The sequence below is a fragment of the Schistocerca nitens genome, chromosome 4, assembly GCF_023898315.1.
Source record: "Schistocerca nitens isolate TAMUIC-IGC-003100 chromosome 4, iqSchNite1.1, whole genome shotgun sequence".
In the NCBI taxonomy this organism is placed as follows: domain Eukaryota; kingdom Metazoa; phylum Arthropoda; class Insecta; order Orthoptera; family Acrididae; genus Schistocerca; species Schistocerca nitens.
Window position 1 is genome coordinate 236,548,229 of NC_064617.1, and position 26,775 is coordinate 236,575,003.

The 26,775-nt window shown below is 41.7% G+C and overlaps 1 protein-coding gene across 1 annotated transcript in view; it reads left to right on the forward strand.

The window, feature by feature from the left end:
- The window catches only part of LOC126252041 (meiotic recombination protein DMC1/LIM15 homolog), a 164,990-nt gene extending 140,179 nt beyond the window's left edge, over positions 1-24,811 (forward strand). Inside the window, exons 7-8 of the mRNA XM_049952834.1 lie at positions 22,346-22,455; positions 24,695-24,811. Of these exons, the coding sequence (XP_049808791.1) occupies positions 22,346-22,455; positions 24,695-24,764 (180 nt within the window). The 3' untranslated portion in view covers positions 24,765-24,811. The remainder of the gene's footprint in view (positions 1-22,345; positions 22,456-24,694) is intronic.
- Positions 24,812-26,775: the final 1,964 nt, after the last annotated feature.

Here is a 26,775-nt window from a genome sequence, read left to right on the forward strand (position 1 = left end):
TAAGGGCAGTGTTCAGAGACAATGGATACTTGACCTGGCAAATTAAGAGGGCATTCTCAGCTACAATCAAGAACAGGGAAGTGGATAAAGAGAACATGCCAGCAAAGTCCCAAGCTTTTCTTCCCTTCATTGGAAGTATTTCTTTCAAAATAGCAAGAATCCTTAATAATTTTCAGGTGAAAGTGATTTTCGGCCCACCATCCAAGATTTCGGATCTGCTGGGAGCAACAGAAGACAATTTGTTATTGCAGAAGGCAGGAATTTCAAAATACCTTGCCAGTGTTGTATGGCCTATGTAGGACAAACAACATGCATAGTGGAAGAATGTTGCACAGGACATAAATGTTGCACTTGCCTTTTGCAACCTAGAAGGTCTGTACTTGTGGAACACTGTATCTCCCACAGGCATTCAACAGAGTATGACAAAACATTAATCATGGCCACAGTAACATCTTTTTGGGACTCAGTATTAAAAGAATCCATTGAAATATGCATTGCAAAAATCTAATGAACCATGACAGTGGTTACCAGCTGGATAATGTGTAGAATCCCTTCATCTCCAAGATTTACTCCAGATGAAGATGCCAGAATAGTGCAATAACTGCGGAGAGCGGCAACACCGAAAACAGCTGATCCTTGCAGTTCCACAAGTGAAGGCACTGCCACCGGGTGGTATGGTCCTTCTGTCACCAATATTATGGGCGTGCTACACAAGGCAGAGTGGAGAACGTCTTTGTCAGTCTTCTATGGCTCACCTGAAGGTGACCAGCAGAAGTCCAGTTGAAATATCATGGAATGAAGTTTACAATGACCAACTGGAATTCCAAAATCTCTCCAAACAGTGTGTTCCATGTCGATAGCTGGTGCAGCTACTATATTGATTATTTACCTCTATTGAAAAACTTGTCTGATGCAAAGAAGGGTTTAGGGAGAAAAACTATCTGCAACTTGTTTCTCAACTTTTTTCTGTTGCCTGACAGGTACTCAAAAAGTTTCAGAACTAAGTTATGTTTTAGATAAACATACACTTGATAGGGTAATGGGTTATATTTCAGTTTGGTATGGTACTTGTATGTTTTATTGTCCTCAAATTGAAAGAATATTTTGGTAATGTGGCAGCCATACCACATAATAGTGTGTATGGCAGCACTCCAGTATTCACCCATGAGTGAAGATTTTATCTTTAGGCCAACTTTTGGCAACAGTGTAGTGCTCACGGATGCAGAAGAGACAAAATGAAAGCCATTGTGACTGAACCCCCATGCCATGTGGATGTTGACACTGGTGTCAGATTCTGTCAGCCACAGACCACATGGGTCAATTACAACTTGTGCTCCCCACCGACACTCTGACTAGTTTGAAGAGGTGCTGATCATTCACTCCATCCTGTCACATCCACAAATTATATGGCATCCCATGAGACAAGGTGTAATTTGCACTTTTGTTTGGACACGCATCCTTCACCTCTCCATGACCATGAGATCATACTACACACTCAATCACGGAGGAGTCTGCACCCTTCAGGATCAGTGGCTGAGCTATTTACCACAGTCATGTTACCATGGCATATGAATATTTTAGACTTCACTTTGGAAGTTTGAGACAATACTTCACAATTTTCTTATGTACCCCCCTTTCCCACTAAATGTATTGTTATGTAATCACATGTTTAATCAATTACCGTCGCCTGAGCCTACACCCTGGACTGGGCGCAGCAGTAGATGCCAGCTCATTACTCTACAAACTTGAAAGCGGGGAAAATAATCATTTCCTGATTCATTGGTGACCACGATGTGATCTGTGGGCAAACATGTGGTGACGAACTTCAACAGTGGAATTGACATGGAGCCACAAGTGGACTCCCCAACAAACGTTTCTGTGTTGGCCACAGCAGTATGCACATATGGTTTGAACGTTGAATGTTTATCCTTTTTGTGTGCATGTTTTCTCTGTGTATGTCTTTCCCTGTTCATGAGAACGTAGCTATTGGAGTATGACAGCTATGGAGGAACTCCAAAAGGCAAAGGAAGACCTGTCAGCATGCAATCAGCTCCTGGAAACTGAGCTACAGACACAGCCCACACGCATGGATCTGACCCACCTGGAGACAACTCATGAGAATCTGCACATGCAAAACAGCATCACACCCACCTGACACCACTGGGTCGATGATTAATGTAGGACTCATGTTCCTTAGGCTTCTCCCCTTTTGACCCCATGACCCATTCATGTGAGCTCTACAAATCTGGACATGTAGTGAGCCAGATCGATCAAAAGTATGCAGCCAAAGTGGAGGGACATAAACACCACCTCGCTGACACAGTACTCATGTAAATGGGTGAAGGGGGAATTTATCCAAGAGGTTTCATCATCTGAAGATCAATGGTTGACCAATTGCTGCACCTAGGGGAATGTGGTGACCAGAGACCTTCTCAGTTCCTGCACCACCTATGGGGAACCTCACACAGTTTGACAAGGTCCTAGACTCTCTATTGCACGGTATATGGCTGCGCAACCTCCCTGCACAGGTGCAAGTGGTAATAGCCATGCAGAAAGATATTCAGCGGGATGCAACTGCAAACTTGACCAGTCGGGTACATGATGAACTGGTGCAGTGCCACAGCTGCGGCAATCTGTGATGCAGCAACCCCATCTCCGCAGTTGCACACACTTATTGCATCCACTGCTTTGGACGCCAACCTACACCATATAGTGCAGAACTTGTCCATCCTGGAGGCAGCGCTCACCACACAGATCAATTTGTTGGCATGGCCAGAGGGCAGCAGGCATCACAGCGATAGCAGATGTGACTACAGGAAACTCAGCTCTCACAACTGTCAGTGCAGCAATGGCCATTCTAATGGTAACCCCTCTTGTTGGAACCACCTCTGAGTGGTTACTGTTGGTACCACGCCAGTTTTGGCAATGAAGCAACCAAGTGCTGTTCACCGTCATCACACCCAAACACCAGCTGTGACCACACATGTACATGTTGTATCTGATGTGTCATCAGGGACCATTGGAAACTGTCTGCCTGCATAAGGATTAATATCATCTTTACTCCAGCGAAGTTATCCAAGAGACTACAACACCATAGAACATGGCTACTGTTGTGTTTCGTACTCATCACTGGAATGTGGACCACAGACTGCACTGCACATTCACAAGGAGGTTCCCTGTAGCCAACCTCAATTAGCCAATCCTGGATGTGGATTTCCTCAACCACAACAAACTGAATGGTGACATCACAAATGCCCAATTGATCGACTCAACAATGAGTTTGAAGATAGTGGGGCAGCGACATCAGGCAGTGTTTTTCAACATAAAACCCATGACATGTTCTGGACCATACACAGAAATCCTGGAGTGCTGAGGGAAGTCAAACATATGACACTCCACCACATTTCTAAGTCTTCCCCTCCCACCTCATGCTGCCCACATTGTCTCACACCAGACAGGCCCGTGGTAGCAAAGACTGAGTTTGAGGCCATGCTGTGACAAGGCCTCATGTGACTGTCAAGCAATTCATGGTCTTCTGCTTCAAGTTTAGTGCCAAAAAAGGAAAATTCGTGGTGCTCATGTGGGGATTACTATGCATTGAATTCAAGGACGGTGCCAGACAGATACCCAGTGCCATACCTATTGGATTTCAGCTATGCCTTGCTGGATTGACTATATTCAGCAAGATTGACTGCACTAAGGTGTACATGTAGATCTCCATGGCACCAGAAGACATACAAAAAACAGAAATTTCCCTCCCTTTAAGCTTTTTGAGAGTATGTACATAACATTCGGTCTTTGGAATGCTGCCCAGACTTGGCAGCATTATAAACCCATTGAAATGGGTATTCAGAATAATGGAGATCGAATTTTAGGGCATCTGATCACCACTACCAGACAAAGTGCAGACAATCTTGCACATACCATGCCCGCAGGCATCCACCATACCTCAGTATGATCAACTTTTACCAGCGCCATCTGCATAATGTTGCCACAGTGCTGGAACACCTAACTGTGGTGCTATGTGGCCTCACTGCCAAAGAAAAGTTCTTCATTACTTGGATGAATGCAGTGTAACAAAGCTTTGCTGCAAACATAGCCATGCCGTAGTGACACTGCTTGCAGAACGGAGTTACCTGTAGTCGCAGGTGCCTGCCAGACCGCTATGGGTGCAGTGCACCTACAACACACTGGCAGCAGCTGGCAGCCACTCAGTTTCTTTTCACACAAATTATGTGTCACAATGCTCGTGGAGTGTGTATGACTATGAGTTGCATGCTGTCTATCAGGCAGCGAAATACTTCCATTCATCGGCAAAAGCCTGCCCTTTTATCATTTTAACCAACCACAAGCTGATAACTCACACATTTAAGAGGAACAACATCAACTGTTCACCTCGCCAACTATAACAGCTGGGGTACATGTTGCAGTTCACCACCGACATTCAACACTTTCCCAGGATGGACAACACTGTCATCGACTGCTTGTGCTGTGATCGTGCTGCTATCAGCTCCCCCGTGAACTTTGAGGATGTAACACAAAAACAGAAGAGTGATGTGTGCCCTCAAGTATTATCTGGCCAGGACTCTGGAAAGACTGCCACCAGTGAGCATATGTGCATGCACATGCACACCATGCCAGTGTGCCAAAGTCAGGAGACATACCCATGCACCAGTCAGCACCTTCCCTGATGCAACATACTGCTTTGCACATGTCCACCTAAACATTGTGGGTCCACTTCATCTGTTACAAGGCATGCCTTGGTATCTACTGACAATGGTGGACCATTTCACATGCTGCCCAGAGGCAATGCTAGTAGTAGGTATCATCACCGATACCATTGCCACTGCCTTCGTCGACACAAGTGTGGCACACTTCAGCTATCGCAGTCACATAATGCCAGTTCAACAGTGTGCTGTTTGTGCATGTTTCCTGACTGTGTGGTGTGTGGCTACATCGAACGACCAGCTACCACCCAGCACCTAATGGCATGGCCAAACGGTTCTGTTGGATGCTAAAAGCATCCCAGACAGGTCACAAAGTCGTGTGGGTCAAAGCACTTCCACTCTTACTCCTTGTCCTGTGAGTTTCATTTGCAGACCTCATCTACGGTCAGTTGCTTGCCATCCCTGGCGAATTCATGGAGGTGGTACCACCACCACATGATTCCTTGGCCCCACCACTGCACAGGTCACATGGCCAGCCTCCAACTGCACACACAGACATGGTACAGCACCAACAGCATATTTGTTCATGTCAACTTGCAGCGTTGCACCAATGTTATGTTATGTATAGATGTGGTACAGCCACCACATAAGTTGCCCCACTCGGGACCACACCGCATGGTCAGCCGCAATGAGAAAACGCTACAGATCGAATGTGATGAGAAGCCGACTAAAGTCTCCATTGACCAAGTCAAGCCAGCCTATGTCTTGACCATCCTGGATGTTGTTCATTTCTTTAATCTGGCAGAGGACCTGTCAATTGACAATGCTCCCCATGTAACCATTCAGGCAGACTGTGCTCAATTACTGAGGAGTATACCTCCAGAGACATACAGATGCCACAGCAGTCACTGCACAGCCACATGTGCCTCAGCCCATGCCCACCCCACCCAGGCAGCTTCCCAGGTCACACTCCACACAGGTGTGCCAGCCATCCCTACCACAGCAGCCAGCAGACTATGTCACATGAGCCAGCCACCGTGTGTGCTTCAAATGCCTGTGGTGCATCATAATGATGTCACACTGCACAATGCAGCCAGCATGCACCCTGTCTCTACCTGCTGTTGAGACACTGTCTCTTTAAGGTCACCTTACCAGCTGTGATCTCGTCTCCAGTTGAGCTCTGGATGTCACCTCTCGTCTCACTGGTTGTTTGTCTGTCACAGCTCCTGGACCCACTGTCACATCTGTCTGCTTCCACTGCACTGGACACTGAGGGTGCATGAACTCCTGCACTGGTTTCTGCATTATGTTCCTGTTGAGCCCTGGACACCAATCCCACATCACCTTGTCTGTTGCAGTTCCTGGACCCAGGTTTGAATCCTGAAGACACCATGTTTCTGTAAGCCTAGACTCTCCATAGTCTCTGTGCTCCCGCTTCTGCCTGCATCGAGGCCACATCGACTGCCATGCTATGTTTCTGAGTTGGATATGTGCCAAAACTCAGCTCAGTGCATTATGAACAGGACATTTGCATCATCATTTTGTTTCATATCTTTTTATTTGCATTTAACCAGACTTTGTTTGTGTGTCAGTGTCCTCCAAGGTAAGATCTCTCCTTTGAACATTTCCAGCCATACATCACCACAGACATCTCCTGGACAGTACTGCCTGTCACTGCTGTCGCTAGTGGTCTGTGCGAGGCCACACCCACCAAGCGCCCAGCCTGCCAAGAGTGATGTCATGCTCTGCCGCCCAATCACCGCTGTCCCGCTGCCATTGCATTCACACTGATGTCAGCACAGAGCATGTGAAGCCCAAACATATGCTGGCCACAGATGGTTCACATTTGCATCTCATGGCTACAGAGTTCTGCTCTCCAAGGGGTGGTCTTAGTGGTAGCTGTACCTCAGAACCTCATGGATGGTGGTGCACCAGTATTCACCTGGGAGCATAGTTTCTACCATTAGGCCAACTTTCGGTAATGGTGCAGCACCAATGGTGTTGGACGAGACAAAGCAAAAGCAAGTGTGAGCTGGATCTCTGTGCTGTGTGGACGTTTACATTGAACACAGTTTCTGTCAACCGTGGAACACAGGGAAGCTTTTCCTTAACAATATTATTTATAAATGAATGAGTTATAATTGCACACTCTACCTATTTTTACCAACACATGTTCAGTTCCTTTCCGATGTACCTTCAGTTGTGGCACAAGCAGTTTCAGAGATCAGGCAGGTCTTTTTATAGAAGCCACCTGTGTTGGCCCCCTGGAGGGCTCTGGAGAGCCACCAAAGAAACAGTATTATTTAAGCAATTGCAAATGAGTGTTGTGCCTATTCTATAACCTGTAACACTGTTGTCCATTCAATGTGTTTGGTGTTATGAGCCAACTATACATCATTGTATCTTACGTTCATGTTCCATAAATCATGTTTGTTCTTGCTGAAACAAACTTAGTGATGAGTGAGGTTATGTTTTCTCTGTGTCTTAGTGTCAGTGCTAAGTCACCTGACATCATCTCACTGTGGAAAAGCACTTCAATGTGAGAATATAGCACAGTCCTTTGACATGTCATGAGCTGCCTGCGATCAGATTGCTGCATGGGGAATGGTATCTGAAGTTTCTCAGACAACCTCTGTTTGACACGGTTCAAGTGTTTAGAATGGCAGGGAAGCCATTGCAGCAGTACAACCTTCGACTCCACATCACATGGGGCAGCATCGGTTATGGCCACAACAGCAACAGGCCATGTCACGTCAGTGGCCATGTACCCCCCCTTCCATCTTGCCCATACTGCTTTGTCCAACATGAGCATGCTGCATGTCCTAAGCGTTGGGCTATTTGCAACAACTGTTGAAAGAAAGGTCACATTGCATCAGTGTGTAACTCCTCTTGAAACATAGTGAACACATTAGTACCAATGGGCATAAACTGTATCTCTACAATGACTTGCTGCCTGAACAAATTGTTTATTGACTTGTGTGTGTTTAATAAACTGCTAAAAATGCAAGTGGAAGTGCAGTTGGAGTGATTTTGGTAAACTCACAAATGTAAGAGGACTTGAGCTCCCTTCCCCTCACACAGGTTTCACAGAAGTTGGTTAGTTATAGCACATTCTGATCCTACGTCAGTTGTCCATGCCAATCTTTTACAAATCTGTTGTTCACCCTCTCACCTTCCTTGTTGTGAATCATTCCCATATTGCAGACCTGTTCGAGATAGATGCATTGAATGCTTTTGGTATCTCTTTTGCTGATGAGGTAAATTTAGTTTCAGATCAGGTTCAGTATCAGCAACTGGAGTTTCACCGTGCTGAGTTTTCATTGCTCTTTTCCCTTGGGCTCAGTTGCGCTACTGGTTTTCACACCACATTACCATGGAAGAGTGCACATGCCCTCTTTTTTGGGGGGGGGGGGGGAGGGGGGGGATGGGGGGCATGGCAGGTGCCTGTCATGTTTCGTGACTCTGTCAAGGCTAAATTAGACCGTTTGATGTTGCTCAGTGTTATTCGGCCTGTTTCTTCAGTGAATGGGCTACACCACTTGTCATCGTTAAGAAGCCGATGGATAAGCTTCACCTCTGTGGTGACTTCAGTGCCACAATTAATGCACAGTCCATAATAGATACATACCCTATGCCCCACACTGTTGAGTGGCTCACAAAATTATCAAGTGGCCACTACTTTTTCAATATTGATTTGTTGGAAGCATACCACCACCTCCCCTTGGATGAGGCCACTAGGTGCCTTCTCATTGTCAATACACCTTTTTGGCTATTCCAGTATTGAGGCTTGCCTTTTGGCGTCATTAACCTGCTCACAATTTGTCAGCTTTTTTTAGTACAGCTGACAGCCTCTGTGTCGAGTTTTGCAGTCTGTGAGTCTCAAGTGTAATCTTGCCAAATCTCAATTGAGTACCTAGGTTTTGAGGTTTCTCACACAGGGGTCAAGCCTGTGTCACCATATTGATATGATAGCAGCTTTGCTGCAACCAACCGCCATTAAGGAACTAAAGGTGTTTCTAGGTAAAGTTGCGTACTACCATAAGTTTCTACTGTGTGCATTCACTGTTGCTCAGCCCCTGGACGCACTTTTGCATAAAAATGTGACTTTTTCTGTTCTCCAGCTAGTGACTGAGTTTTTATTTTGCTTAAATCTAACCTTCAATCTGCTCCTTGTCTGGCCACTTTTCAGCTGGGTCAGCATCTTGTGTTGGCTACAATGCCCCTCAGCATGGTCTTTGCATGATGTTGTGAACAAATATGCGGACAGGTCTGAACGACCCATTGCTTATGCTTCTGAGACTTTATCTCCCACTCACAGCAGTATTCTCAGACTAACATGGAGACTTTAGCAACTGTGTTTGCCCTCAAGAAATTTCATGCCTTCTCCATTTACTCGTGGATCACAAGCTGTTGGTTGCCCTCTTTACACCTTTGGCTTCAGTGCCAGACAAAGCAGTGCATTGTTTGCAGTAGTGGTCTCTCTCTCTCTCTCTCTTCCATTATCATCATCAGATCAATTACTGGCCAACTGCACAACTCGCTAACGCCAGTGCCTTAACTCACCTTCCAATCGGGCCAACCTGGCATTCAATCACGATGAGTTCCTTTGCTTCTATTTAGATAATGAGAACCAGAATGCAGCTGATGTTTTTCCCATCACTAGTGCCATGATAGCATTGGATCCTGTGCTCAGTCAGGTCTCTTTTGTGCAGCACAGGTGGCTGGAAAAACCTGCAGGCTGTACCTTGGATCCCTTGCATAATTACTTCTCCCTCCAGCACCACCTTTCTGTGTTTGATGGGGTTCTTTTGTTAGCTACTGAGGAAGCTGCTCCCCAGGTTGTGATCCCCACTTCCTTATGCTGTAATGTACTGTAGCTTCGCCATGTCGGTTACTGGGGGACACCTCACACCAAAGCTTTCGCTCAGCGGCATGCGTATTGGCCAGGCATAGATGGGGACATTACACAGCTTATCACAACTTGTACTCGCTGTGTTCAGCAACAGGTGGCCCCACGGGTGTCTTCCCCCTGGCTTATGCTGCAGCTTCCATGCAAGCGTCCACATGTCAGCTTTGCTGGGCCTGACCTAAATCAGTATTGGCTCATTGTAGTGGATGCCTATTCCAAGTTTCCCTACATGGTGTGCTGTCTGTCCACATTCATGGTGGCCACTATTTTGGCCCTGCTTTTGCAATTTTTTCTGTGTATTGTGGTTACCGATAACAGCCACCGGTTCATTTCTCGAGACTTTGCATCTTTTTGTCAGGTTAGCGGTGTTCATTGTCTCACAGCTCCCCCATTTCTTCCTTAATCTAATGGTGAGGCTGAACACACGGTTTGGACATTTAAAACTCAGGGGTGGAGGCATGTATCCAGCAGGTCTCCTGAAGTTATTTTATACCATTTGCTGTATTCGTAGCTTTTCACTCATCCATCAGCACCTTCACCTTCTGCATTTGAGATCCTCCTCCACTTGCTGGATCCAACACTGCATCCGCTGGTGTCACTAGCTCCGAGATGGTTCTGGCCAGGTGCACCTGTCTGGGCACATGGGTTCAGCCGCTGACTGAACTGGGTTCCTGTCATCTTCGACAGTCATCTGGGCTGGTGCCTGTGTATCTACACTTCTGAAGAGTGGATGTCCTGTCACTTTGACCAACTGTTTCCACACACACACACACACACACACACACACACACACACACACACACACACACACACACGGTGGGGACTTTTCCGGAGGGCCAACTGCCACACCTGCCATTGCCACTGCCAATGCCTGTTCCCGTGTCACAGACAGTCTGGTTTGCACCACAGTGGGGATCACTGTCTGGCAGGTCACTTCCTGGTGTCCCTACCTCTGCCCCACACCTCAACTGCTGTCGCTGGTGCAGCCCCCACTGCACCTGATGCCACAGCTACCACCACCTCCATTGCTGGGTCCTGTGTGGCCATCATCTCCAACACCCCCACTGACAGCTCTGGTGCTGAGTGCTGACCTCATCAAGGATGCCTCTGTGGAGATGCTGCCCCCAGTTCTGCTCTGCAGCCTCTCACGAGAGGGGGGCCAGTGTGCCACACCGTCCCACCATCACTTGTGCACTAGCTCACCGGGGCCTGCGCGCCACATGCTGCAGCATCCACCTTCGTCACTTGATGAAATGGCTGTCAGTGCTGACACTGGCCTTTTCTGTGACTAGTAAGCTCAGTGCCTTGTGAATCCAGTGCTTATTTTCATGGTACCATTGCTTTTTTTTTGGTACCAATGCTTTCTTTCGGTACCAGTGATTTATTTTTCAGTACCTTGCTTTTTTTATGTATCATGTATTTTTCTATGCCTAGTTTTTACGTGTATGTATTTGGTTTTCTCACTCCTTAGAAGGGAGAAGTGATATATCTTCACTGATGACACAAGAGATTTCAGAGATCAAGCATCCGTACAGTTCACACGCCTGCTTATAGAGGCCACATGAGTCAGTCCCAGGGTGTGCTCTCTTGTGAGCTGCCAAGGAAACAGTATTGTTTAAGCAGTTGCAAATGAGCGCTCAGCCTATTCTATAGCCTGTAATACTGTTGTCCAGTCAATGTGTTCAGTGGCATGTGCAACCTGTACTTCATTGTATCTTACATTGGCTCTATGAAGTACTATGTTACATAAGTCGTGTTTGTTCTTGCTGTAACACTTTCATTATCAGTAGATACAAAACGCAAAATTCACTTAAGTCTATGGCCCAGCTAAGAGGGAGGGAGAAATCTGTCACTCTTTACAGAACAAAATCATAAAATTTAACACACACAAATGCAAAAATAGCAAGGTAGAGCTCAATAACCTTATGCTAAACACAATAAACATTATTAGTAGCTAGAGCAGCAGTGGGTTTTATCAACTCTTCCCATCATTAATTCTGATGTAACTTTTTAGTGTATTTAATTTCTTAAACTCTCAAACTTGTGAAGGTATTTTGAAAATATCTGAGGGTAATGCTTGGCATCGTTACATCTCATGTTATCATTGCTTCTTGAGTCTTGTTAGTAAAAAAGATATTGCCTCACATCTGTTTGAACTGTTAGAGAGTTCTGTCATATTCTCCCTTATATCATTTCTTGTCATAGTCAATGTTGCTGAGACAGGGTGCCTCTATTTCGAATGTGAATTCTTGTTTATTTCCACACTTGAATTATTTGTGTTCAACTCACCTGCAACCATGACAATTGGTGCACTGGACTGATGACTCACATAGAGCTGCGTCAACAGTTCTTCAGTGACAAACTTACCCATGTAGATCGGAAATTGCACATCAGTGTGACAAATAAGGGGATCTCAGTAATAATAATGATAATATGTAATGTGTCTTCTTAAAATAACCCTGGACTGGCTTGGTATGAAATATATATGTCATGCCTGCCTTTAAGTGAATAAATAAAAATGGCTTGACTTATGAATATCTAGTTCATGTTCAAGCATAGTGTATATTATAGTCCTAGCAGTATAATAAAAATCAGTTTTTCACTATGGGGTTTACAAACAGTGGTGAAAAGCACAGTTCATCCTCCATGTTCACAGTAGTAACATAGGTCTTCCAATGTCACACTGTATATGCCAAAGCGATTTACATATCTCAGTCTATGTGAGCCTTCCGCATGTAATAAGACAGAATTTAAATGATTGTCTAATGACACGTTTGAGTCTGCTATTGGCCTGCGGTGTCATACGCCATTCCTTCATTCTTAACAGTTTACATACTCGTACAAATAGGGCAGACATGAAGTTGTAACCTTCGTCAGTTAATATAGCATTGAGGTGTCCAAAAAGGAAGAACCAACTGACCGACAAAGCGACTGTTTCAATGGTCTTCTCTGTGAGTGGTACTACAATTAATAACTGAGAAAAGTGATCAAGAATAGACAAGATGTATTTATTAGTTTGGGTGCTATGTGGAAACAGGCCAACAGCACCTAATACGACAGTCTGAAATGGTTTTGTAGCTTCTGGGAGGATCTGTAAAAGGATATTGTTCCTTGGAGGAGGTGCTCTCTGTGCATGAGGTAAACAGTTTTGAATATATTTCCATACATCTTTTTGTCTGCCTTTCCACTAAGAACAAGAAGCTGTCCTAGCATTTGTGGCATGTCTCCCATTATGGCAGGCCTGTAAACTGGCATGACATTGTGCCATAATATGCTGCTGTAATTCTTTAGGTATTACCACTCTGTTACCCAAGGGTGTCTTGCAATATAGTGACAAATTGTGGGTGAGATGCATACTGGTGACATTCTACATCTATCTCCTGTGCTTCCTTTACCTCCTCTATTGAAACATCATCTGTCTGAATATTCTGACTTGCATCTGCATTTTGATGGAGATGGCCCTGCTTGTGATGTACTGTGTAATCATACTCTGCCAGTTTCAATGATCATCGAGTTAACTGGCTACTAAGATCCTTTAAACTTAACATCCAAACAAGTGCAGATTGGTCAGTGACCATAGTGAATTTGCATCCATATAGGTAGCCTTTAAAATAATTAACTCTAAACATAAGGCTGAAAGTTCTTTCTCGGTAGTGCTGTAATTAATCTCAGTTGAATTCATCTGTCTAGAGCTGTAACCTGTAGACCTTCCCACAAAAATGTATTCTTGAAAAAATTGTGTGGCACCATAATCAGATGCATATGCGGAAAGAACAAATGATTTTTCAAAATCTGGGTAGATTAACAACGGTGACCTCATTAAGATGTCCTTAATTTTTCTCATCACATTCCTCTGTCCACTCAATTGAACCCACAAAACAGTGATAATAATTTGCTGTGTCCACAAATGATAGGAACCCTTTTAACATTTGTAGGTATGGAAAAATTGCCTACAGCTTCTGTAAACCCAGGGTCTGGCTTAACTCCACCTGCACTAATAATATGCCCAGGTACGGGACCTGTGACGTAGGAAATGAACACTTCTCTATCTTCTAACTTAAGTGTGCACTTTGCAACCTAGACAACACATTCCTTAATCTCTCTGTGTTCTCCTTAATTGTTCTTGAAAAAATTATTATGTCATTCAGATACATAAGACATGTAGTAGGTTTCATATCTTTCAACAGTAAGTCAGCGAACCTTTGAAAATGGGAGGCAAATTCCTTACACCGAAAGGTATATGGAGAAATATAGAAGGAACCACAAAAGAAGTTTTGGGCTGATCTTATGGTGCAATTAAAAATTGGTGGTACCCAGAGCACATGTCAAGGATGGTAAAATAATTACAATTCCCTAACTGGTCCAATGTTTTGGCCAGAGGGTAAGTGTCAGGGTTGGTGATTCTGTTTACTACTCTCATATCGATACATAGATGATAGGACTTTTCTCCATTTAATGACTTTTTCAGGACCACAACAATAGGTGACAACTATGGTTTGCACAGGGTTGAATTATCCCTGCAGCCAGCTGCTACTAACTAGTATCTTCAACAACCAATTGTAAACGAAATGGTACTTTATATGGTTTCTGAGCAATCAGTCTAGCATCTCCCATGGAAATTTTGTACTGTACGAGGTCAGATGCTGGCAAATATTGCCGTTCCTCAAACAACCATGCATACTCATCCAGAACTTGGTACAAAAGATTCTGAGCTGTCTTAGGCAAAAGTGCCAACTTTTCTCACAACTGATTTCTTAACAAATGCATAATTGCACAAACCTTTCTCACTGGCAAATCATTCCAAGTGGAATCTCAATAACTCATTGGCCAAAATTGTCAACACAATCTTCCTAAAACTTCTGGTTGACTTAAGCTTCTCTTAACATGGATTTGCAACCGGTCAAGGACATCATTCTGGCCTAGTGGATCGACCAGAAAGTCTGATCTCATTGGTATTTAAGTTTTCACGTCAATCCAGAGGACTTTTCCCATACCTCCTCTGATCCTGGCAGGAATGGTAGTTTTTAAATCCCATGCATATGGTTCTGTTAGGGCCTGTTAAAGAGGCCTCATATCACAAGTTTCTCATAACTGTGGATTGTTTCAATAAACTGAACAGTTCACGTCTCGTAATCTATCACCTCCCGAAAATAGTACAGGAAATCATACCTTAAAATGGCATCAAAATCTCATCTGTATCCTCACTATTTCCATGTCAAACCCACACTTTTTTCTGTTGTTTTGCAGATCAACAAAACAAGTTTCAGCTGATATTATTAGCTCCTCACCTAAGACACTTATATTGTACCATGATGGCTTGAGCACATAATTGTCATGTTGTGATGCAAATAAGACACTAAACTGAGTTCTGTTATCTACTAATATATGGTCAGTCTTCCCTCTGAGCTTACCTTCTAGTTCACAGTTCTGGCTGGGGGTGAGGGTGGTGGTAGGGCCTGCCCCTCGCTCATTTCCCCATTGTGTATTGTTACACTGGGAGCTCCCATTTCTGCTATCCTTTTGTGGAGCAACCCCTTGTGGAAAACTTTGTCTTTTGTGCTGTGGACATTTATAGCTTGGTAGCCCAATCATGTGGCATTTTGTGCAGAAAGGAGTACAACAGTGATCTGCAATGTGATTTGACTTATCACACTTCTGCCAGTTGGTATCACTGACAAAACTCAGTGCAGTTCATTACTGAGCACAGGAGTCAAAATGAACCACCCTGCTTCTTTGCCTATTAATGCTAATCAAATTGGATTATGCAAAGAGATGGAGAGGCTACTTTTACCTCACTCCCAATCTACAGGTTAAATCCCTGATGTAATGACACAAATCGACTTGTTGTTGCTGTCTTCAGTCCTGAGACTGGTTTGATGCAGCTATCCATGCTACTCTATCCTGTCCAAGGTTCTTCATCTCCCAGTACTTACTGCAACCTACATCCTTCTGAATCTGCTTAGTGTATTCATCTCTTGGTCTCCCTCTACGACTTTTACCCTCCACGCTGCCCTCCAATGCTAAATTTGTGATCCCTTGATGCCTCAGAACATGTCCTACCAACCGATCCCTTCTTCTTGTCAAGTTGTACCACAAACTCCTCTTCTCCCCAATTCTATTCTATACCTCCTCATTAGTTACGTGATCTACCCATCCAATCTTCAGCATTCTTCTGTAGCACAACATTTCAAAAGCTTCTATTCTCTTCTTGTCCAAACTATTTATCGTCCACGTTTCACTTACATACATGGCTACGTTCCATACAAATACTTCCAGAAACGACTTCCTGACACAAATCTATACTCGATGTTAACAAATTTCTCTTCTTCAGAAACGCGTTCCTTGCCATTGCAAGTCTACATTTTATATCCTCTCTACTTTGACCATCATCAGTTATTTTGCTCCCCAAATAGCAAAACTCCTTTACTACTTTAAGTGTCTCATTTCCTAATCTAATTCCCTCAGCATCACCCAACTTAATTCGGCTTCATTCCATTATCCTCGTTTTGCTTTTGTTGATGTTCATCTTATATCCTCCTTTTAAGACACTGTCCATTCCGTTGAACTGCTCTTCCAAGTCCATTGCTGTCTCTAGCAGAATTACAATGTCATCGGCGAACCTCAAAGTTTTTATTTCTTCTCCATGGATTTTAATACCTACTCCAAATTTTTCTTTTGTTTTCTTTACCGCTTGCTCAATATACAGATTGAATAACATCGGGGATAGGCTACAACCCTGTCTCACGCCCTTCCCAACTGCTGCTTCCCTTTCATGCCCCTCGACTCTTATAACTGCCATCTGGTTTCTGTACAAATTGTAAATAGCCTTTCGCTCCCTGTATTTTACCCCTGCCATCTTTAGAATTTGAAAGAGAGTATTCCAGTCAACATTGTCAAAAGCTTTCTCTAAGTCTACAAATGCTAGAAACGTAGGTTTGCCTTTCCTTAATCTATTTTCTAAGATAAGTCGTAGGGTCAGTATTGCCTCACGTGTTCCAACATTTCTGCGGAATCCAAACTGATCTTCCCCGAGGTCAGCTTCTACCAGTTTTTCCATTCGTCTGTAAAGAATTCGCATTAGTATTTTGCAGCTGTGACTTATTAAACTGATAGTTCGGTAATTTTCACATCTGTCAACACCTGCTTTCTTTGGGATTGGAATTATTATATTTTTCTTGAAGTCTGAGGGTATTTCGCCTGTCTCATACATCTTGCTTACCAAATGGTAGAGTTTTGTCAGGACTGGCTCTCCCAAGGCCATCAGTAGTTACAATGGACTAAAGAGATGAGAAATGTGCCAATTTTGAGAGGGATTGTCTACATCACTTGCACTGACAGTTTTACGGCGCAGACTGTAGTTCAACAAACTCTATGCTACGTGCGCTTGAGAATTAATGCACTTGCAGTGATGAAAGAAAGTGATTGTGAGAATAAGCTCTGTGTAGGCATTGGTACTCTTTGCTGATATTGCATCCTTGACACTGGATTAATAATACTTTTCACTATGCCTTGAGATACTGGAATAGAAAGATGTGTTGTCAGAGTGGATCTAATTGTACTGTTGCACGGCTGCCATTACAGAATTAGAGAATTAAGTTTATTTAAATGATGAAGCATAATGTCCTGTAAATAGAAATATGAAAGTGGTAGTTTTGTTAAAGAGAACTATTGTATAAATAAATATTTATTCAAAGGTGAGCAATTTCATCATTTTAAAACCTCTGGAAATTTGTGCTTCAAGTTGACATATATGCACGATTAGATATTTATCTCTGTGGCTTTATGAGTGTTAGTTCCAGCCTACACACAGTCCAGTTCCATTGCAATTGGCCGTCTTTGCAGTGGAACAGTAATTTACTGATATTTTCTCCCCCCAAAACTGAGATAACTACATTCATATGTCCCAGAGTGTGCTACAAGTGTAGGTGGCCACAAATGTCTAACATAAGAAACAAACTTAAATAAGCTTCTCAAGAGAGCAGAGTGCACCAGCAGTGATGCAGAGTTTGTGGGCTACAGCTCCTTATTGCTAACATTTGATCATTACAACAACTGTACAAACCTACATTGTACAAGAAAACTTATTAAAGACAGGCACATCTGAACAGTTCTGAAAGTTTAGATTCATTTAAATGCACTCTTAATTAAGGGGGGAAACTTCTTTGTGAAGCACATTAACACTTAACATTCAAGTAACATTCATTCCAACTTTAACACTTCAAGTTTAATGTTCATTGAAGTAAATCGCAATTTAAATTTCTCTCCCTTTATTCTTCTGTTGCCATATAAATCACTCTGGCTTTGGTCTCCTCAACCAGCACATCATTACACATTTGATTCTTCCCTAAGGCATAAGTGTAGCAAGATACAATTCTGATGCTATTAGTGAATGCTTCATGCTTCGAAAACCTCTACGTTCTTCTGTCAGAGTGTCGATAATCAATCTTGGTAATAACTGAAACCCTGTTTGCTGGACTAGTGCTCTGTTAACACCTTTGCCTGGACATCAAAAATAACTGCATCACGCAGCACATCAACTGACTCTGCATACATGAGTGCTTTGCCAGACTGTTTTAATTTTTTTACGTTTAAAAGAAAGCTGTCAGACCAAGAACATGTCTGCCCAACATCATGGGCACTTTGGAGGAACATGGTGGCATTTTCACCTGGTTTACAATAAAATGAAGGTAAAAAAGTAACTTCACGGAGACTACTGGCAACATTAGGCACATACACAATGGGCTCCACTGCAGGCACCCTGGAGGAGCTTGCAGCAGTATGTGTTGATGCCTGCCAGGTTTCACAGGAGGGTGGGGTGGGGGGAGAGGGGCTTTTAGTCAAGTGCGATTTGATTGACCTGCATTTGTAAGAGCATGAGATAATCTATCTAATCATTTGAAGCAGTAGTGGCTGTAAAAGCCATTTCTTGCTGCTCTGACAAAGTATGTGGACACATATTAGGTATGGTTACAGTGTTAGGGCCAAGATTTCTGTAGACTGACAACTTTACAAAAGAGGGGTCTTAACAGCAACCTATAGTAGATTAAGCAGTGATGAGTTCCTGCAGTGGAAGCTCACAGCACCGACAATGAAGAGAAGTAAGGATGCATTGCATTGACATATTAACATCTGTGCTGACAGAGGCAATGGCTAAGATGGCAGCATTGATGGACCCAGTGATATGGCAGTGCCAGGCATCAAAATGATGAGGGTAGTGGCAGTGGCATCTGCATGTGGTAACGAAGCAGCATGAACCCTCGGCAGTGTGACGAGAAGGCGCCACTATGAGAAGATGTGGTAGGTCGGCAGTGTGTGCACTCACACTGAAGACTGCAGCAACAGCATGGCATAGCCCATGAGAGCATCCCCACACAATGAAGGGGACATCTATTGCCTAATACATTGGTGGTATGCTCTGCACACCTTGACACGTGGGAAGTGCACAATATGTGCATTCAAGTGCAAACAAAGAATTAAAGTTTCATAACAATAGCCAGGTTACATGATAACAACAAGGCTAACAGGTTCTGCCAACTCGTATCCATCAAATTAAAGCAGCAACAATCCACAAGGGAAAGGTGTGAGCCAGGCATAGACATGAGCTTATCCCACTTCATATGACCAATTTTCACATGCTGCACTTGATCAGAATGGGAAATGAGGGGAAAGTGGTGTGTCTGGTGGGGTCTCGAAAAACCTTTGAAAGAAAAGACTGATTGCAGTCAGAAGTGGAGATTTTATTTCTCCAAAAGCCTATGCCTCGGGGATACACTAAACTTAAACTCACTACAGCAACAGGAGACTGGCACAGTTAAGTTCAACTAGTTCCTGCCAAAGGGAGGATACAGCCAGTCATGGACCAAGGTGGCAGGCAAGAGAGCATTTCAAATACAGACGCATTCTCACCAAACTATCTGGTGCTCACCGTGTGACTCTTGTTCCGGTGAACCATGTTGTGACACTATGGAACGTGTCAATTTTACAAGCTTTTGGCCAGAATTTATGGTAATACATAAAACAAAACAAAAACAGTAAACAGTAACTTAGGTCCCACTACAAAAAATACATTTTAGTGATAGAGATTACAAAACAAAAAACTGTAAACAGTAACTTACGTCCCACTACAAAAAATACATTTTAGAGATAGATAAAGATTACAAAATAATAAGTGTTACAGAGAAATAAATATCGCAAAATATATGTTTACAATAAAAATATTCGGTATTACAAATACAAATTTGGGCATACATTTGCGATTTACAATACAAGAAATGTTAAACACTGTAGTTCAGGAACTCTTCTATTGTATAAAATGATCCCTGCAATAGGAACTGCCTGCTCCACAATCCTTCCATTGGTGGCAGTGGTACTCAAACATAGCATCCCTAGTCAGCAGTACTACCGCGAGATGGTGTTCACTTGGACGAAGCATGGGTGTTAGCAAAACATCTGTTACTATGCCAGCCCAGGTTCAACCACTGTCTTACCAAAGGGGCAGTACCAAACATCTTATGAAAGATGTTAAACTGGAAAACTCGCAAAAATTTCGAAAAAAAAAATAAATAAATAAATAAATTTCTCAACGAAACTGCTTACCACAGAGGATAACCTTTTAATAACAGCTGAGTTTTGCTTCTATAAAGGCTTCTCTACTGAAAAATCAATGTATGATTTTATGAAGTCAGTTCTTGTAAAACAAAAAATCAACCTGTTGGCATTCATGTGAACTTCATTCATCCAGCTCTGTTAGTAAAACTAAAATGGTATGATGTTAACAGCATTCCCCTTGCATGGATGGAGTCACACCCAGAGGGTCGATACAACAGGAATAAAAGTGGAAAAATTTAAAATATGATATCCTGCAAGGATATGTGCTCTTCTTGACCTATATGAATTATTTACTAGTGACACTGGGAAGCTTTTTCAAGAACTATGCTGTCACAAGCATAACCATAAATGACCCAAACGTGCATACCCATGAGGATAATGGAAAAGACTTGCTGGTTCATGGCAAACAGCTTAACTCTTGATCTTACAAAGTCTCATATTATATCACAAAGAGGATACACCTGAGTAAATTAAAATTACAAGAAAATAAAATGGCTGGCATTCAGCAGACAAAATTCCAATAGTGTCAAAGGGCACATTAAATGTAGAAAAACTATTGCTAGGCACAGAACTGAAAAGGGAACCTATTACTTACAGAAATTAGAAAAAGTTTCTTTTGGTTTAATGTGTCTATCAGCAGTACTGGAATCTTACCTCTTGAAGACAAAGAATCATTTTATGTAATTCCAAACAAATAAAATTATCTAAAAGTAATAATCAGTTGGCACACACTAGATGAGGCTCCATGTGTGAAGTTCTTTGGCATCCAGATAGATGATAAATTGAGGTTGCACCAGCACCTGGATGTTGTTGTTGTGGTCTTCAGTCCTGAGACTGGTTTGATGCAGCTCTTCATGCTACTCTATCATGCGCAAGCTTCTTCATCTCCCAGTACTTACTGCAACCTACATCCTTCTGAATCTGTTTAGTGTATTCATCTCTTGGTCTCCCTCTACGATTTTTACCCTCCAAGCTGCCCTTCAATATTAAATTGGTGATCCCTTGATGCCTCAGAACATGTCCTACCAACCGATACCTGGATAAGTTAGCCAAAATGTACAGTTCTGCATGCTATGCATTTAGAAATATCTCGTTCCTTCAACCTGCAGCCAGGATTGCTAGTACAATTTGCATAGTTTCTCTCAATAATGTATGACAGCAGAATCTGTGGCACTGCAGCTAACATAAAAAAGTATTCATTTCACAGAAGCATGTAGGAAGGCTATTCTGTAAATTTGACCTAGGGATTCTTGCACTCGGACACCAATATATATTGGTATTTGTGGTTAATAAAAAGAATGAATTTGGAAGAAAATGTACAATACACAACAATACTAAAAATAAAAATAATTTCCATATAGACTCTCCATTCCTGTCTACAGTTTAGAATGGAGTTTCAAATTCTAGTTCAAAAAGACTATAACAGGATCCTGGTAAACATGAGGTAGGATATTTAAAATCCTTAATATTAAAAAAATAAAGAAAGAGAATATTTTACTAGACACATCCCCAACAATTTATCAGAATATTTGGACTTACAGATACCAATTCCATTACAATGTTTGTGTTAAATAGCTCTTGTCTTTGCCAGTATATAGATAGCTGATAGTGTTCTGTGTAAGGTTACATAAATGCTTTGTTTGAAGTATTAAATAAAAACAGAAGCTGAGTAGTTTAAGAGGTGTAACGATTGTTTTTAAGGTATCTGTTTTTCTCCTGAAATATAAAGTAAACTAAACTAATTTTGTGAGTAGATTTGCACTAGTTAAAAGTTATTGTTAATGTACTTTAAAGAAACTGTCTACATTGACTTCTTCTTCCCATTCATGTACAACTCAACTTTATGTGCATCTCTGAAGGCTTTCCTCTGTGATGGAATCTACAGAAAATGATTTGTGATTGCATGGGAGGAATGAGCTATTCACTTTTATCTGTTCTCATGTTGTTGATATCTGTGCATGTAATATGGTAGATGTGATGGATGGGAATTTTCAGCAGATCTTTTTAATTAGCCATAAACATACATTTCAACAATTCTTTGGTGAAGAGTAGACTGATTTTGCACCATTTGTTAGTTGATCATGACTAGGATGTGACCTGAAATATCTAAATATACTAGTTGTAAAACTGATGACATGCTGTTTCTGCACATTTCCAACAGGCAGATCCAAAGAAACCCATAGGAGGAAACATATTAGCCCATGCTTCAACAACTAGGCTGGCCCTACGGAAAGGCAGGGGTGAAACCAGAATTGCCAAGATTTATGACAGGTATGCTTTATGGTAGATCTAATTTAATTTTATAAATTAAAATTTCTTTAACAATTATAATTTAAAAACTGCCTTTATGTTCTCTGTTCTCCAGAGTTCCATAGTAGTTGTAACTGTTCTGATGGCATAAACGCTCAATTTAAACGAAGTACTGAGTCTGCCTAGTCATGTCCTCATTAATCAGAAATAATAAATAAAATCCAGAAATATATAATAATGATGGAAATTCCTGGATGGATAATATGTAAAATAAAAAAAGCTATCACTCACATATGGATGACTGATGTGTGGTGCATAGAGACAGAGACATGCAACAGAAACACTATTTTACTAACTATCAAGCTCTTGCTCTTTCTGTAGCAGAAGTACACGTATTCTTGCACACATGTGAAAGCAGGCATGTTATACATCACTGAGCTGAAACTACTATACAGCATTCTACGTGGGTGCGACATGTAATCAACTGTCTACTCACATGAATGGCCCCTGCCAAACTGTGGCAAATTCTAGAATTGACCATTCAGTTGACAAACAAGCTGTGCATGACGTAACAAATGACTTCAACTGCTGCTTCACTACATGAGCTATTTGGGTACTTCCTTCCAGCATTATTTTCTCTGAACTATGCAGGTGGGAATTCTCTCTCCAACATGTCCTACACTCTCACAATCCCCCTGGCTTAAGCCTCTGCAAACCTGTTTCCTACTGCCTCAACTTATCTTTTCCCTTCCCTCCTCTGCCCACACTACTCTTTCCCTGATTAGATCATGTACTGCCTTCTCCCATCACTCATCCAACCTCCTACCCCTGCGCCCCCCAAGCATGTGGGCATTCTCTCTCTCTCTCTCTCTCTCTCTCTCTCTCTCTCCCTCTGTCCCCCTCTCTTCCTCACTCTCCCTTCCCCTTTCTCCCTCTCCTTTCCCCCCTCCCCCCTTTCTTTCACTCTACCACTTATATGCTTTAACCTCTGATCTCCTTTATATTGTTGCGCAGCTACTGAATCATTTGTCAAAAGGCCTGTCTCATACCATCCCACAACCCACTCCTCACCTCATGCATCCTTTCCTACTCTCTCCCCATCTCCATTTGCCCAGGCAGCTGTTATCAATAATCAGCAGTCAGTCTCACTATGGCTGTGTGCAAGTGAGTTTGGATGTCTGTGCAGTTGTCTGGGTGAATGTGTGTACTTCTACTAGAGAAAGAGCAAGAGCTCAAAAGCTAGTGAAATACTGTTTCTGTTGCAAATTTCTATGTGCCACACATCAGTCAGCAATAGATGAGTGGTTGTCTTTCCTTTATTTTGCATAATGTCCAGAAATGCCATTCTTGTGAACTCAAAAGTGAAAAACAGTGAATGTAGAAAATATTGAATGTAGAAGCAAAGGAAAATTCAACCAAGAAAATTATGAGGCTGGATTGTTGGCCCACTTTTAACTTCAGTAGGCAATATGTGTAGTACTACCAATAAACACAGACAAAATTAATGTGGCACACTTTCCAGCTTTTGAAGTTGACAGTTCATCTCTCAGGGAGAATAGAGGGATAGGCTGGCTAAGGCCAGACCATTCAGAGACCCGGATGAGAGTAACAAAAGTTTTCAATAGTGAAAATATTCTGTGGCATTGTTGTATGACATGGCATCTCCAAACTAATGTTTCTGGTGCATTTCAAAACTTTGAAATGTAAATGCAAAATATCTCACCACCCCTTCCATTTTCCTTTTCACTTTATTTGCATTTCTGAACACAGTTTTGTTATGGAAGAAAGCTGTGTGAAATTAGGATATGAGTCCTCTTTTTCAGCATCAAGACTTCCTTGGAAATATAACTGGAAGTTTCGCCTGCCAGATTAACATATTTCTTAACTATTATGCAGACTAATTGGGTAGATTTTAAAAGTAATTTTGATTTTTTTCTGGTGGTTGCCCCTTATCAGTTGGCTGTCTTCATGGTATCAGTTTCTCAGAAAGAAGTGCATGATGCAGCTTTAAAGCAAACAATTTATGGACAGTGTAATAATGAATATGGTTGTGTTTTTTTATTGTGAATTAATATGTATTTCTATTTGATGAGTCCTCCTTATTACAAGTGAATTCTCAAATTCAAGAAAGATGTAACTTGCAACTGCCAATATTCTGCCATTCATATATTTGTATAACATATACAAAATTAAGATATTCACAGTCTTACATGTTTTATGAGTAGTAAATGTTTTATAAGATAATGCTTCTCTTTTGCAGTCCTGAACTTCCTGAGAATGAAGCTACTTTTGCAATAACATCAGGTGGAATTATAGATGCAAAAGATTAAGTGAGCATAACTGCATTGTACCTGATTAGAGTTTTGTAAGAATAACTGTGTATTATCATTGATTGTTCAGTACGAAGATAGGATATGTAACTGAGGGCTATTAATGATCATAATAATGTTCTCTACATACTCCTAAATAAATCGAATACATATTAAAATATGTTGTTTAAGAGTTGCCTACTTCTAAATTTGTATATATTTAGTTCCTCAATATTCGCTAGTACTTCAACATAGTTAATTGTATACTGTCATTTACAAATAGTGTGGCACACTTTAATTATGTAGAGCGTCGTATTTACAACAACCGTTTTAAGAAGCTTGTTTCCCAAACTCTCCCTTCTGTAAATATCACGGTAAACTTCAAGTCAAAACTCGTAGGTGCCGCATTTAATTTTTTATTCAAGACAAATCTACCATCCATATTTAGGCACATACTTGAGTCAAATTATGATCAACAGAACATATAAATTATTTATAAACATGAAAGGTTCTCATAGACCTTTTCTTTGATGCAGTTCTCTGTTTTTATTAACTTTATTACTATATTTACTTAAATGACCCAAGCAACAGATCCATTTATGGAAACCAGTGCTTGCAATAATGATTAACAATTCACATCTCATTTGCTTTCAAAGAAATACCATCAGCTTTGTTGTCAATAGTGAGACAGATGACAAGATTATAATTTATGTTCTAGTTTACACATTATTATATACTATACAGTGCCAATATTGCTTCTGGCATAATGTTTTAAAAAACACTCTGTATTAGTTAAAATACAAAATTACAATTTCACAGAATCACAAATACTGACTCAATCACACTATTGAGAGAGAATTTACGGTATGAACAATGGAAAAAAATTATCAAGGACATGCAGTAGATGGTGTAATCTTACCCTCCCACACATCACTATTAAAATTCTCTGTCTCTGCACAAGTTTATGAAAGCTTCATTAGGCACAAAATACACAAAATCAGTTTAACAAGCCATGGCTGCAAAATACTTACACAAATTCTTTACAGACGAATGGAAAAACTGGTAGAAGCTGACCTCGGGGAAGATCAGTTTGGACTCTGTAGAAATGTTGGAACACATGAGGCAATACTGACCTTACGACTTATCTTAGAAAATAGATTAAGGAAAGGCAAACCTACATTTCTAGCATTTGTAGACTTAGAGAAAGCTTTTGACAATGTTGACTGGAATACTCTCTTTCAAATTCTAAAGATGGCAGGGGTAAAATACAGTGAGCGAAAGGCTATTTACAATTTGTACAGAAACCAGATGGCAGTTATAAGAGTCAAGGGGCATGAAAGGGAAGCAGCAGTTGGGAAGGGAGTGAGACAGGGTTGTAGCCTATCCCAAATGTTATTCAATCTGTAAATTGAGCAAGCAGTAAAGGTAACAAAAGAAAAATTCAGAGTTGGAATTAAAATCCATGGAGAAGAAACAAAAACTTTGAGGTTCGCCGATGACACTGTAATTCTTTCAGAGACAGCGAAGGACCTGGAAGAGCAGCTGAATGGAATGGACCGAGTCTTGAAAGGAGGGTTTAAGATGAACATCAACAAAAGCAAAACGAGAATAATGGAATGTAGTCGAATTAAATCGGTTGATGCTGTGGGAATTAGATTAGGAAATGAGACGCTTAAAGTAGTAAATGGGTTTTGCTATTTGGAGAGCAAAATAACTGATGATTGTCGAAGTAGAAAGGATATAAAATGTAGACTGGCAATGGCAAGGAAAGCGTTTCTGAAGAAGAGAAATTTGTTACCATCGAGTATAGATTTAAGTGTCAGGAAGTCATTTCTGAAAGTATTTGTATGGAGTGTAGCCATGTATGGAAGTGAAACATGGACGATAAATAGTTTGGACAAGAAGAGAATAGAAGCTTTTGAAATGTTGTGCTACAGAAGAATGCTGAAGATTAGATGGGTAGATCACATAACTAATGAGGAGGTATTGAATACAATTGGAGAGAAGAGAAATTTGTGGTACAACTTGACTA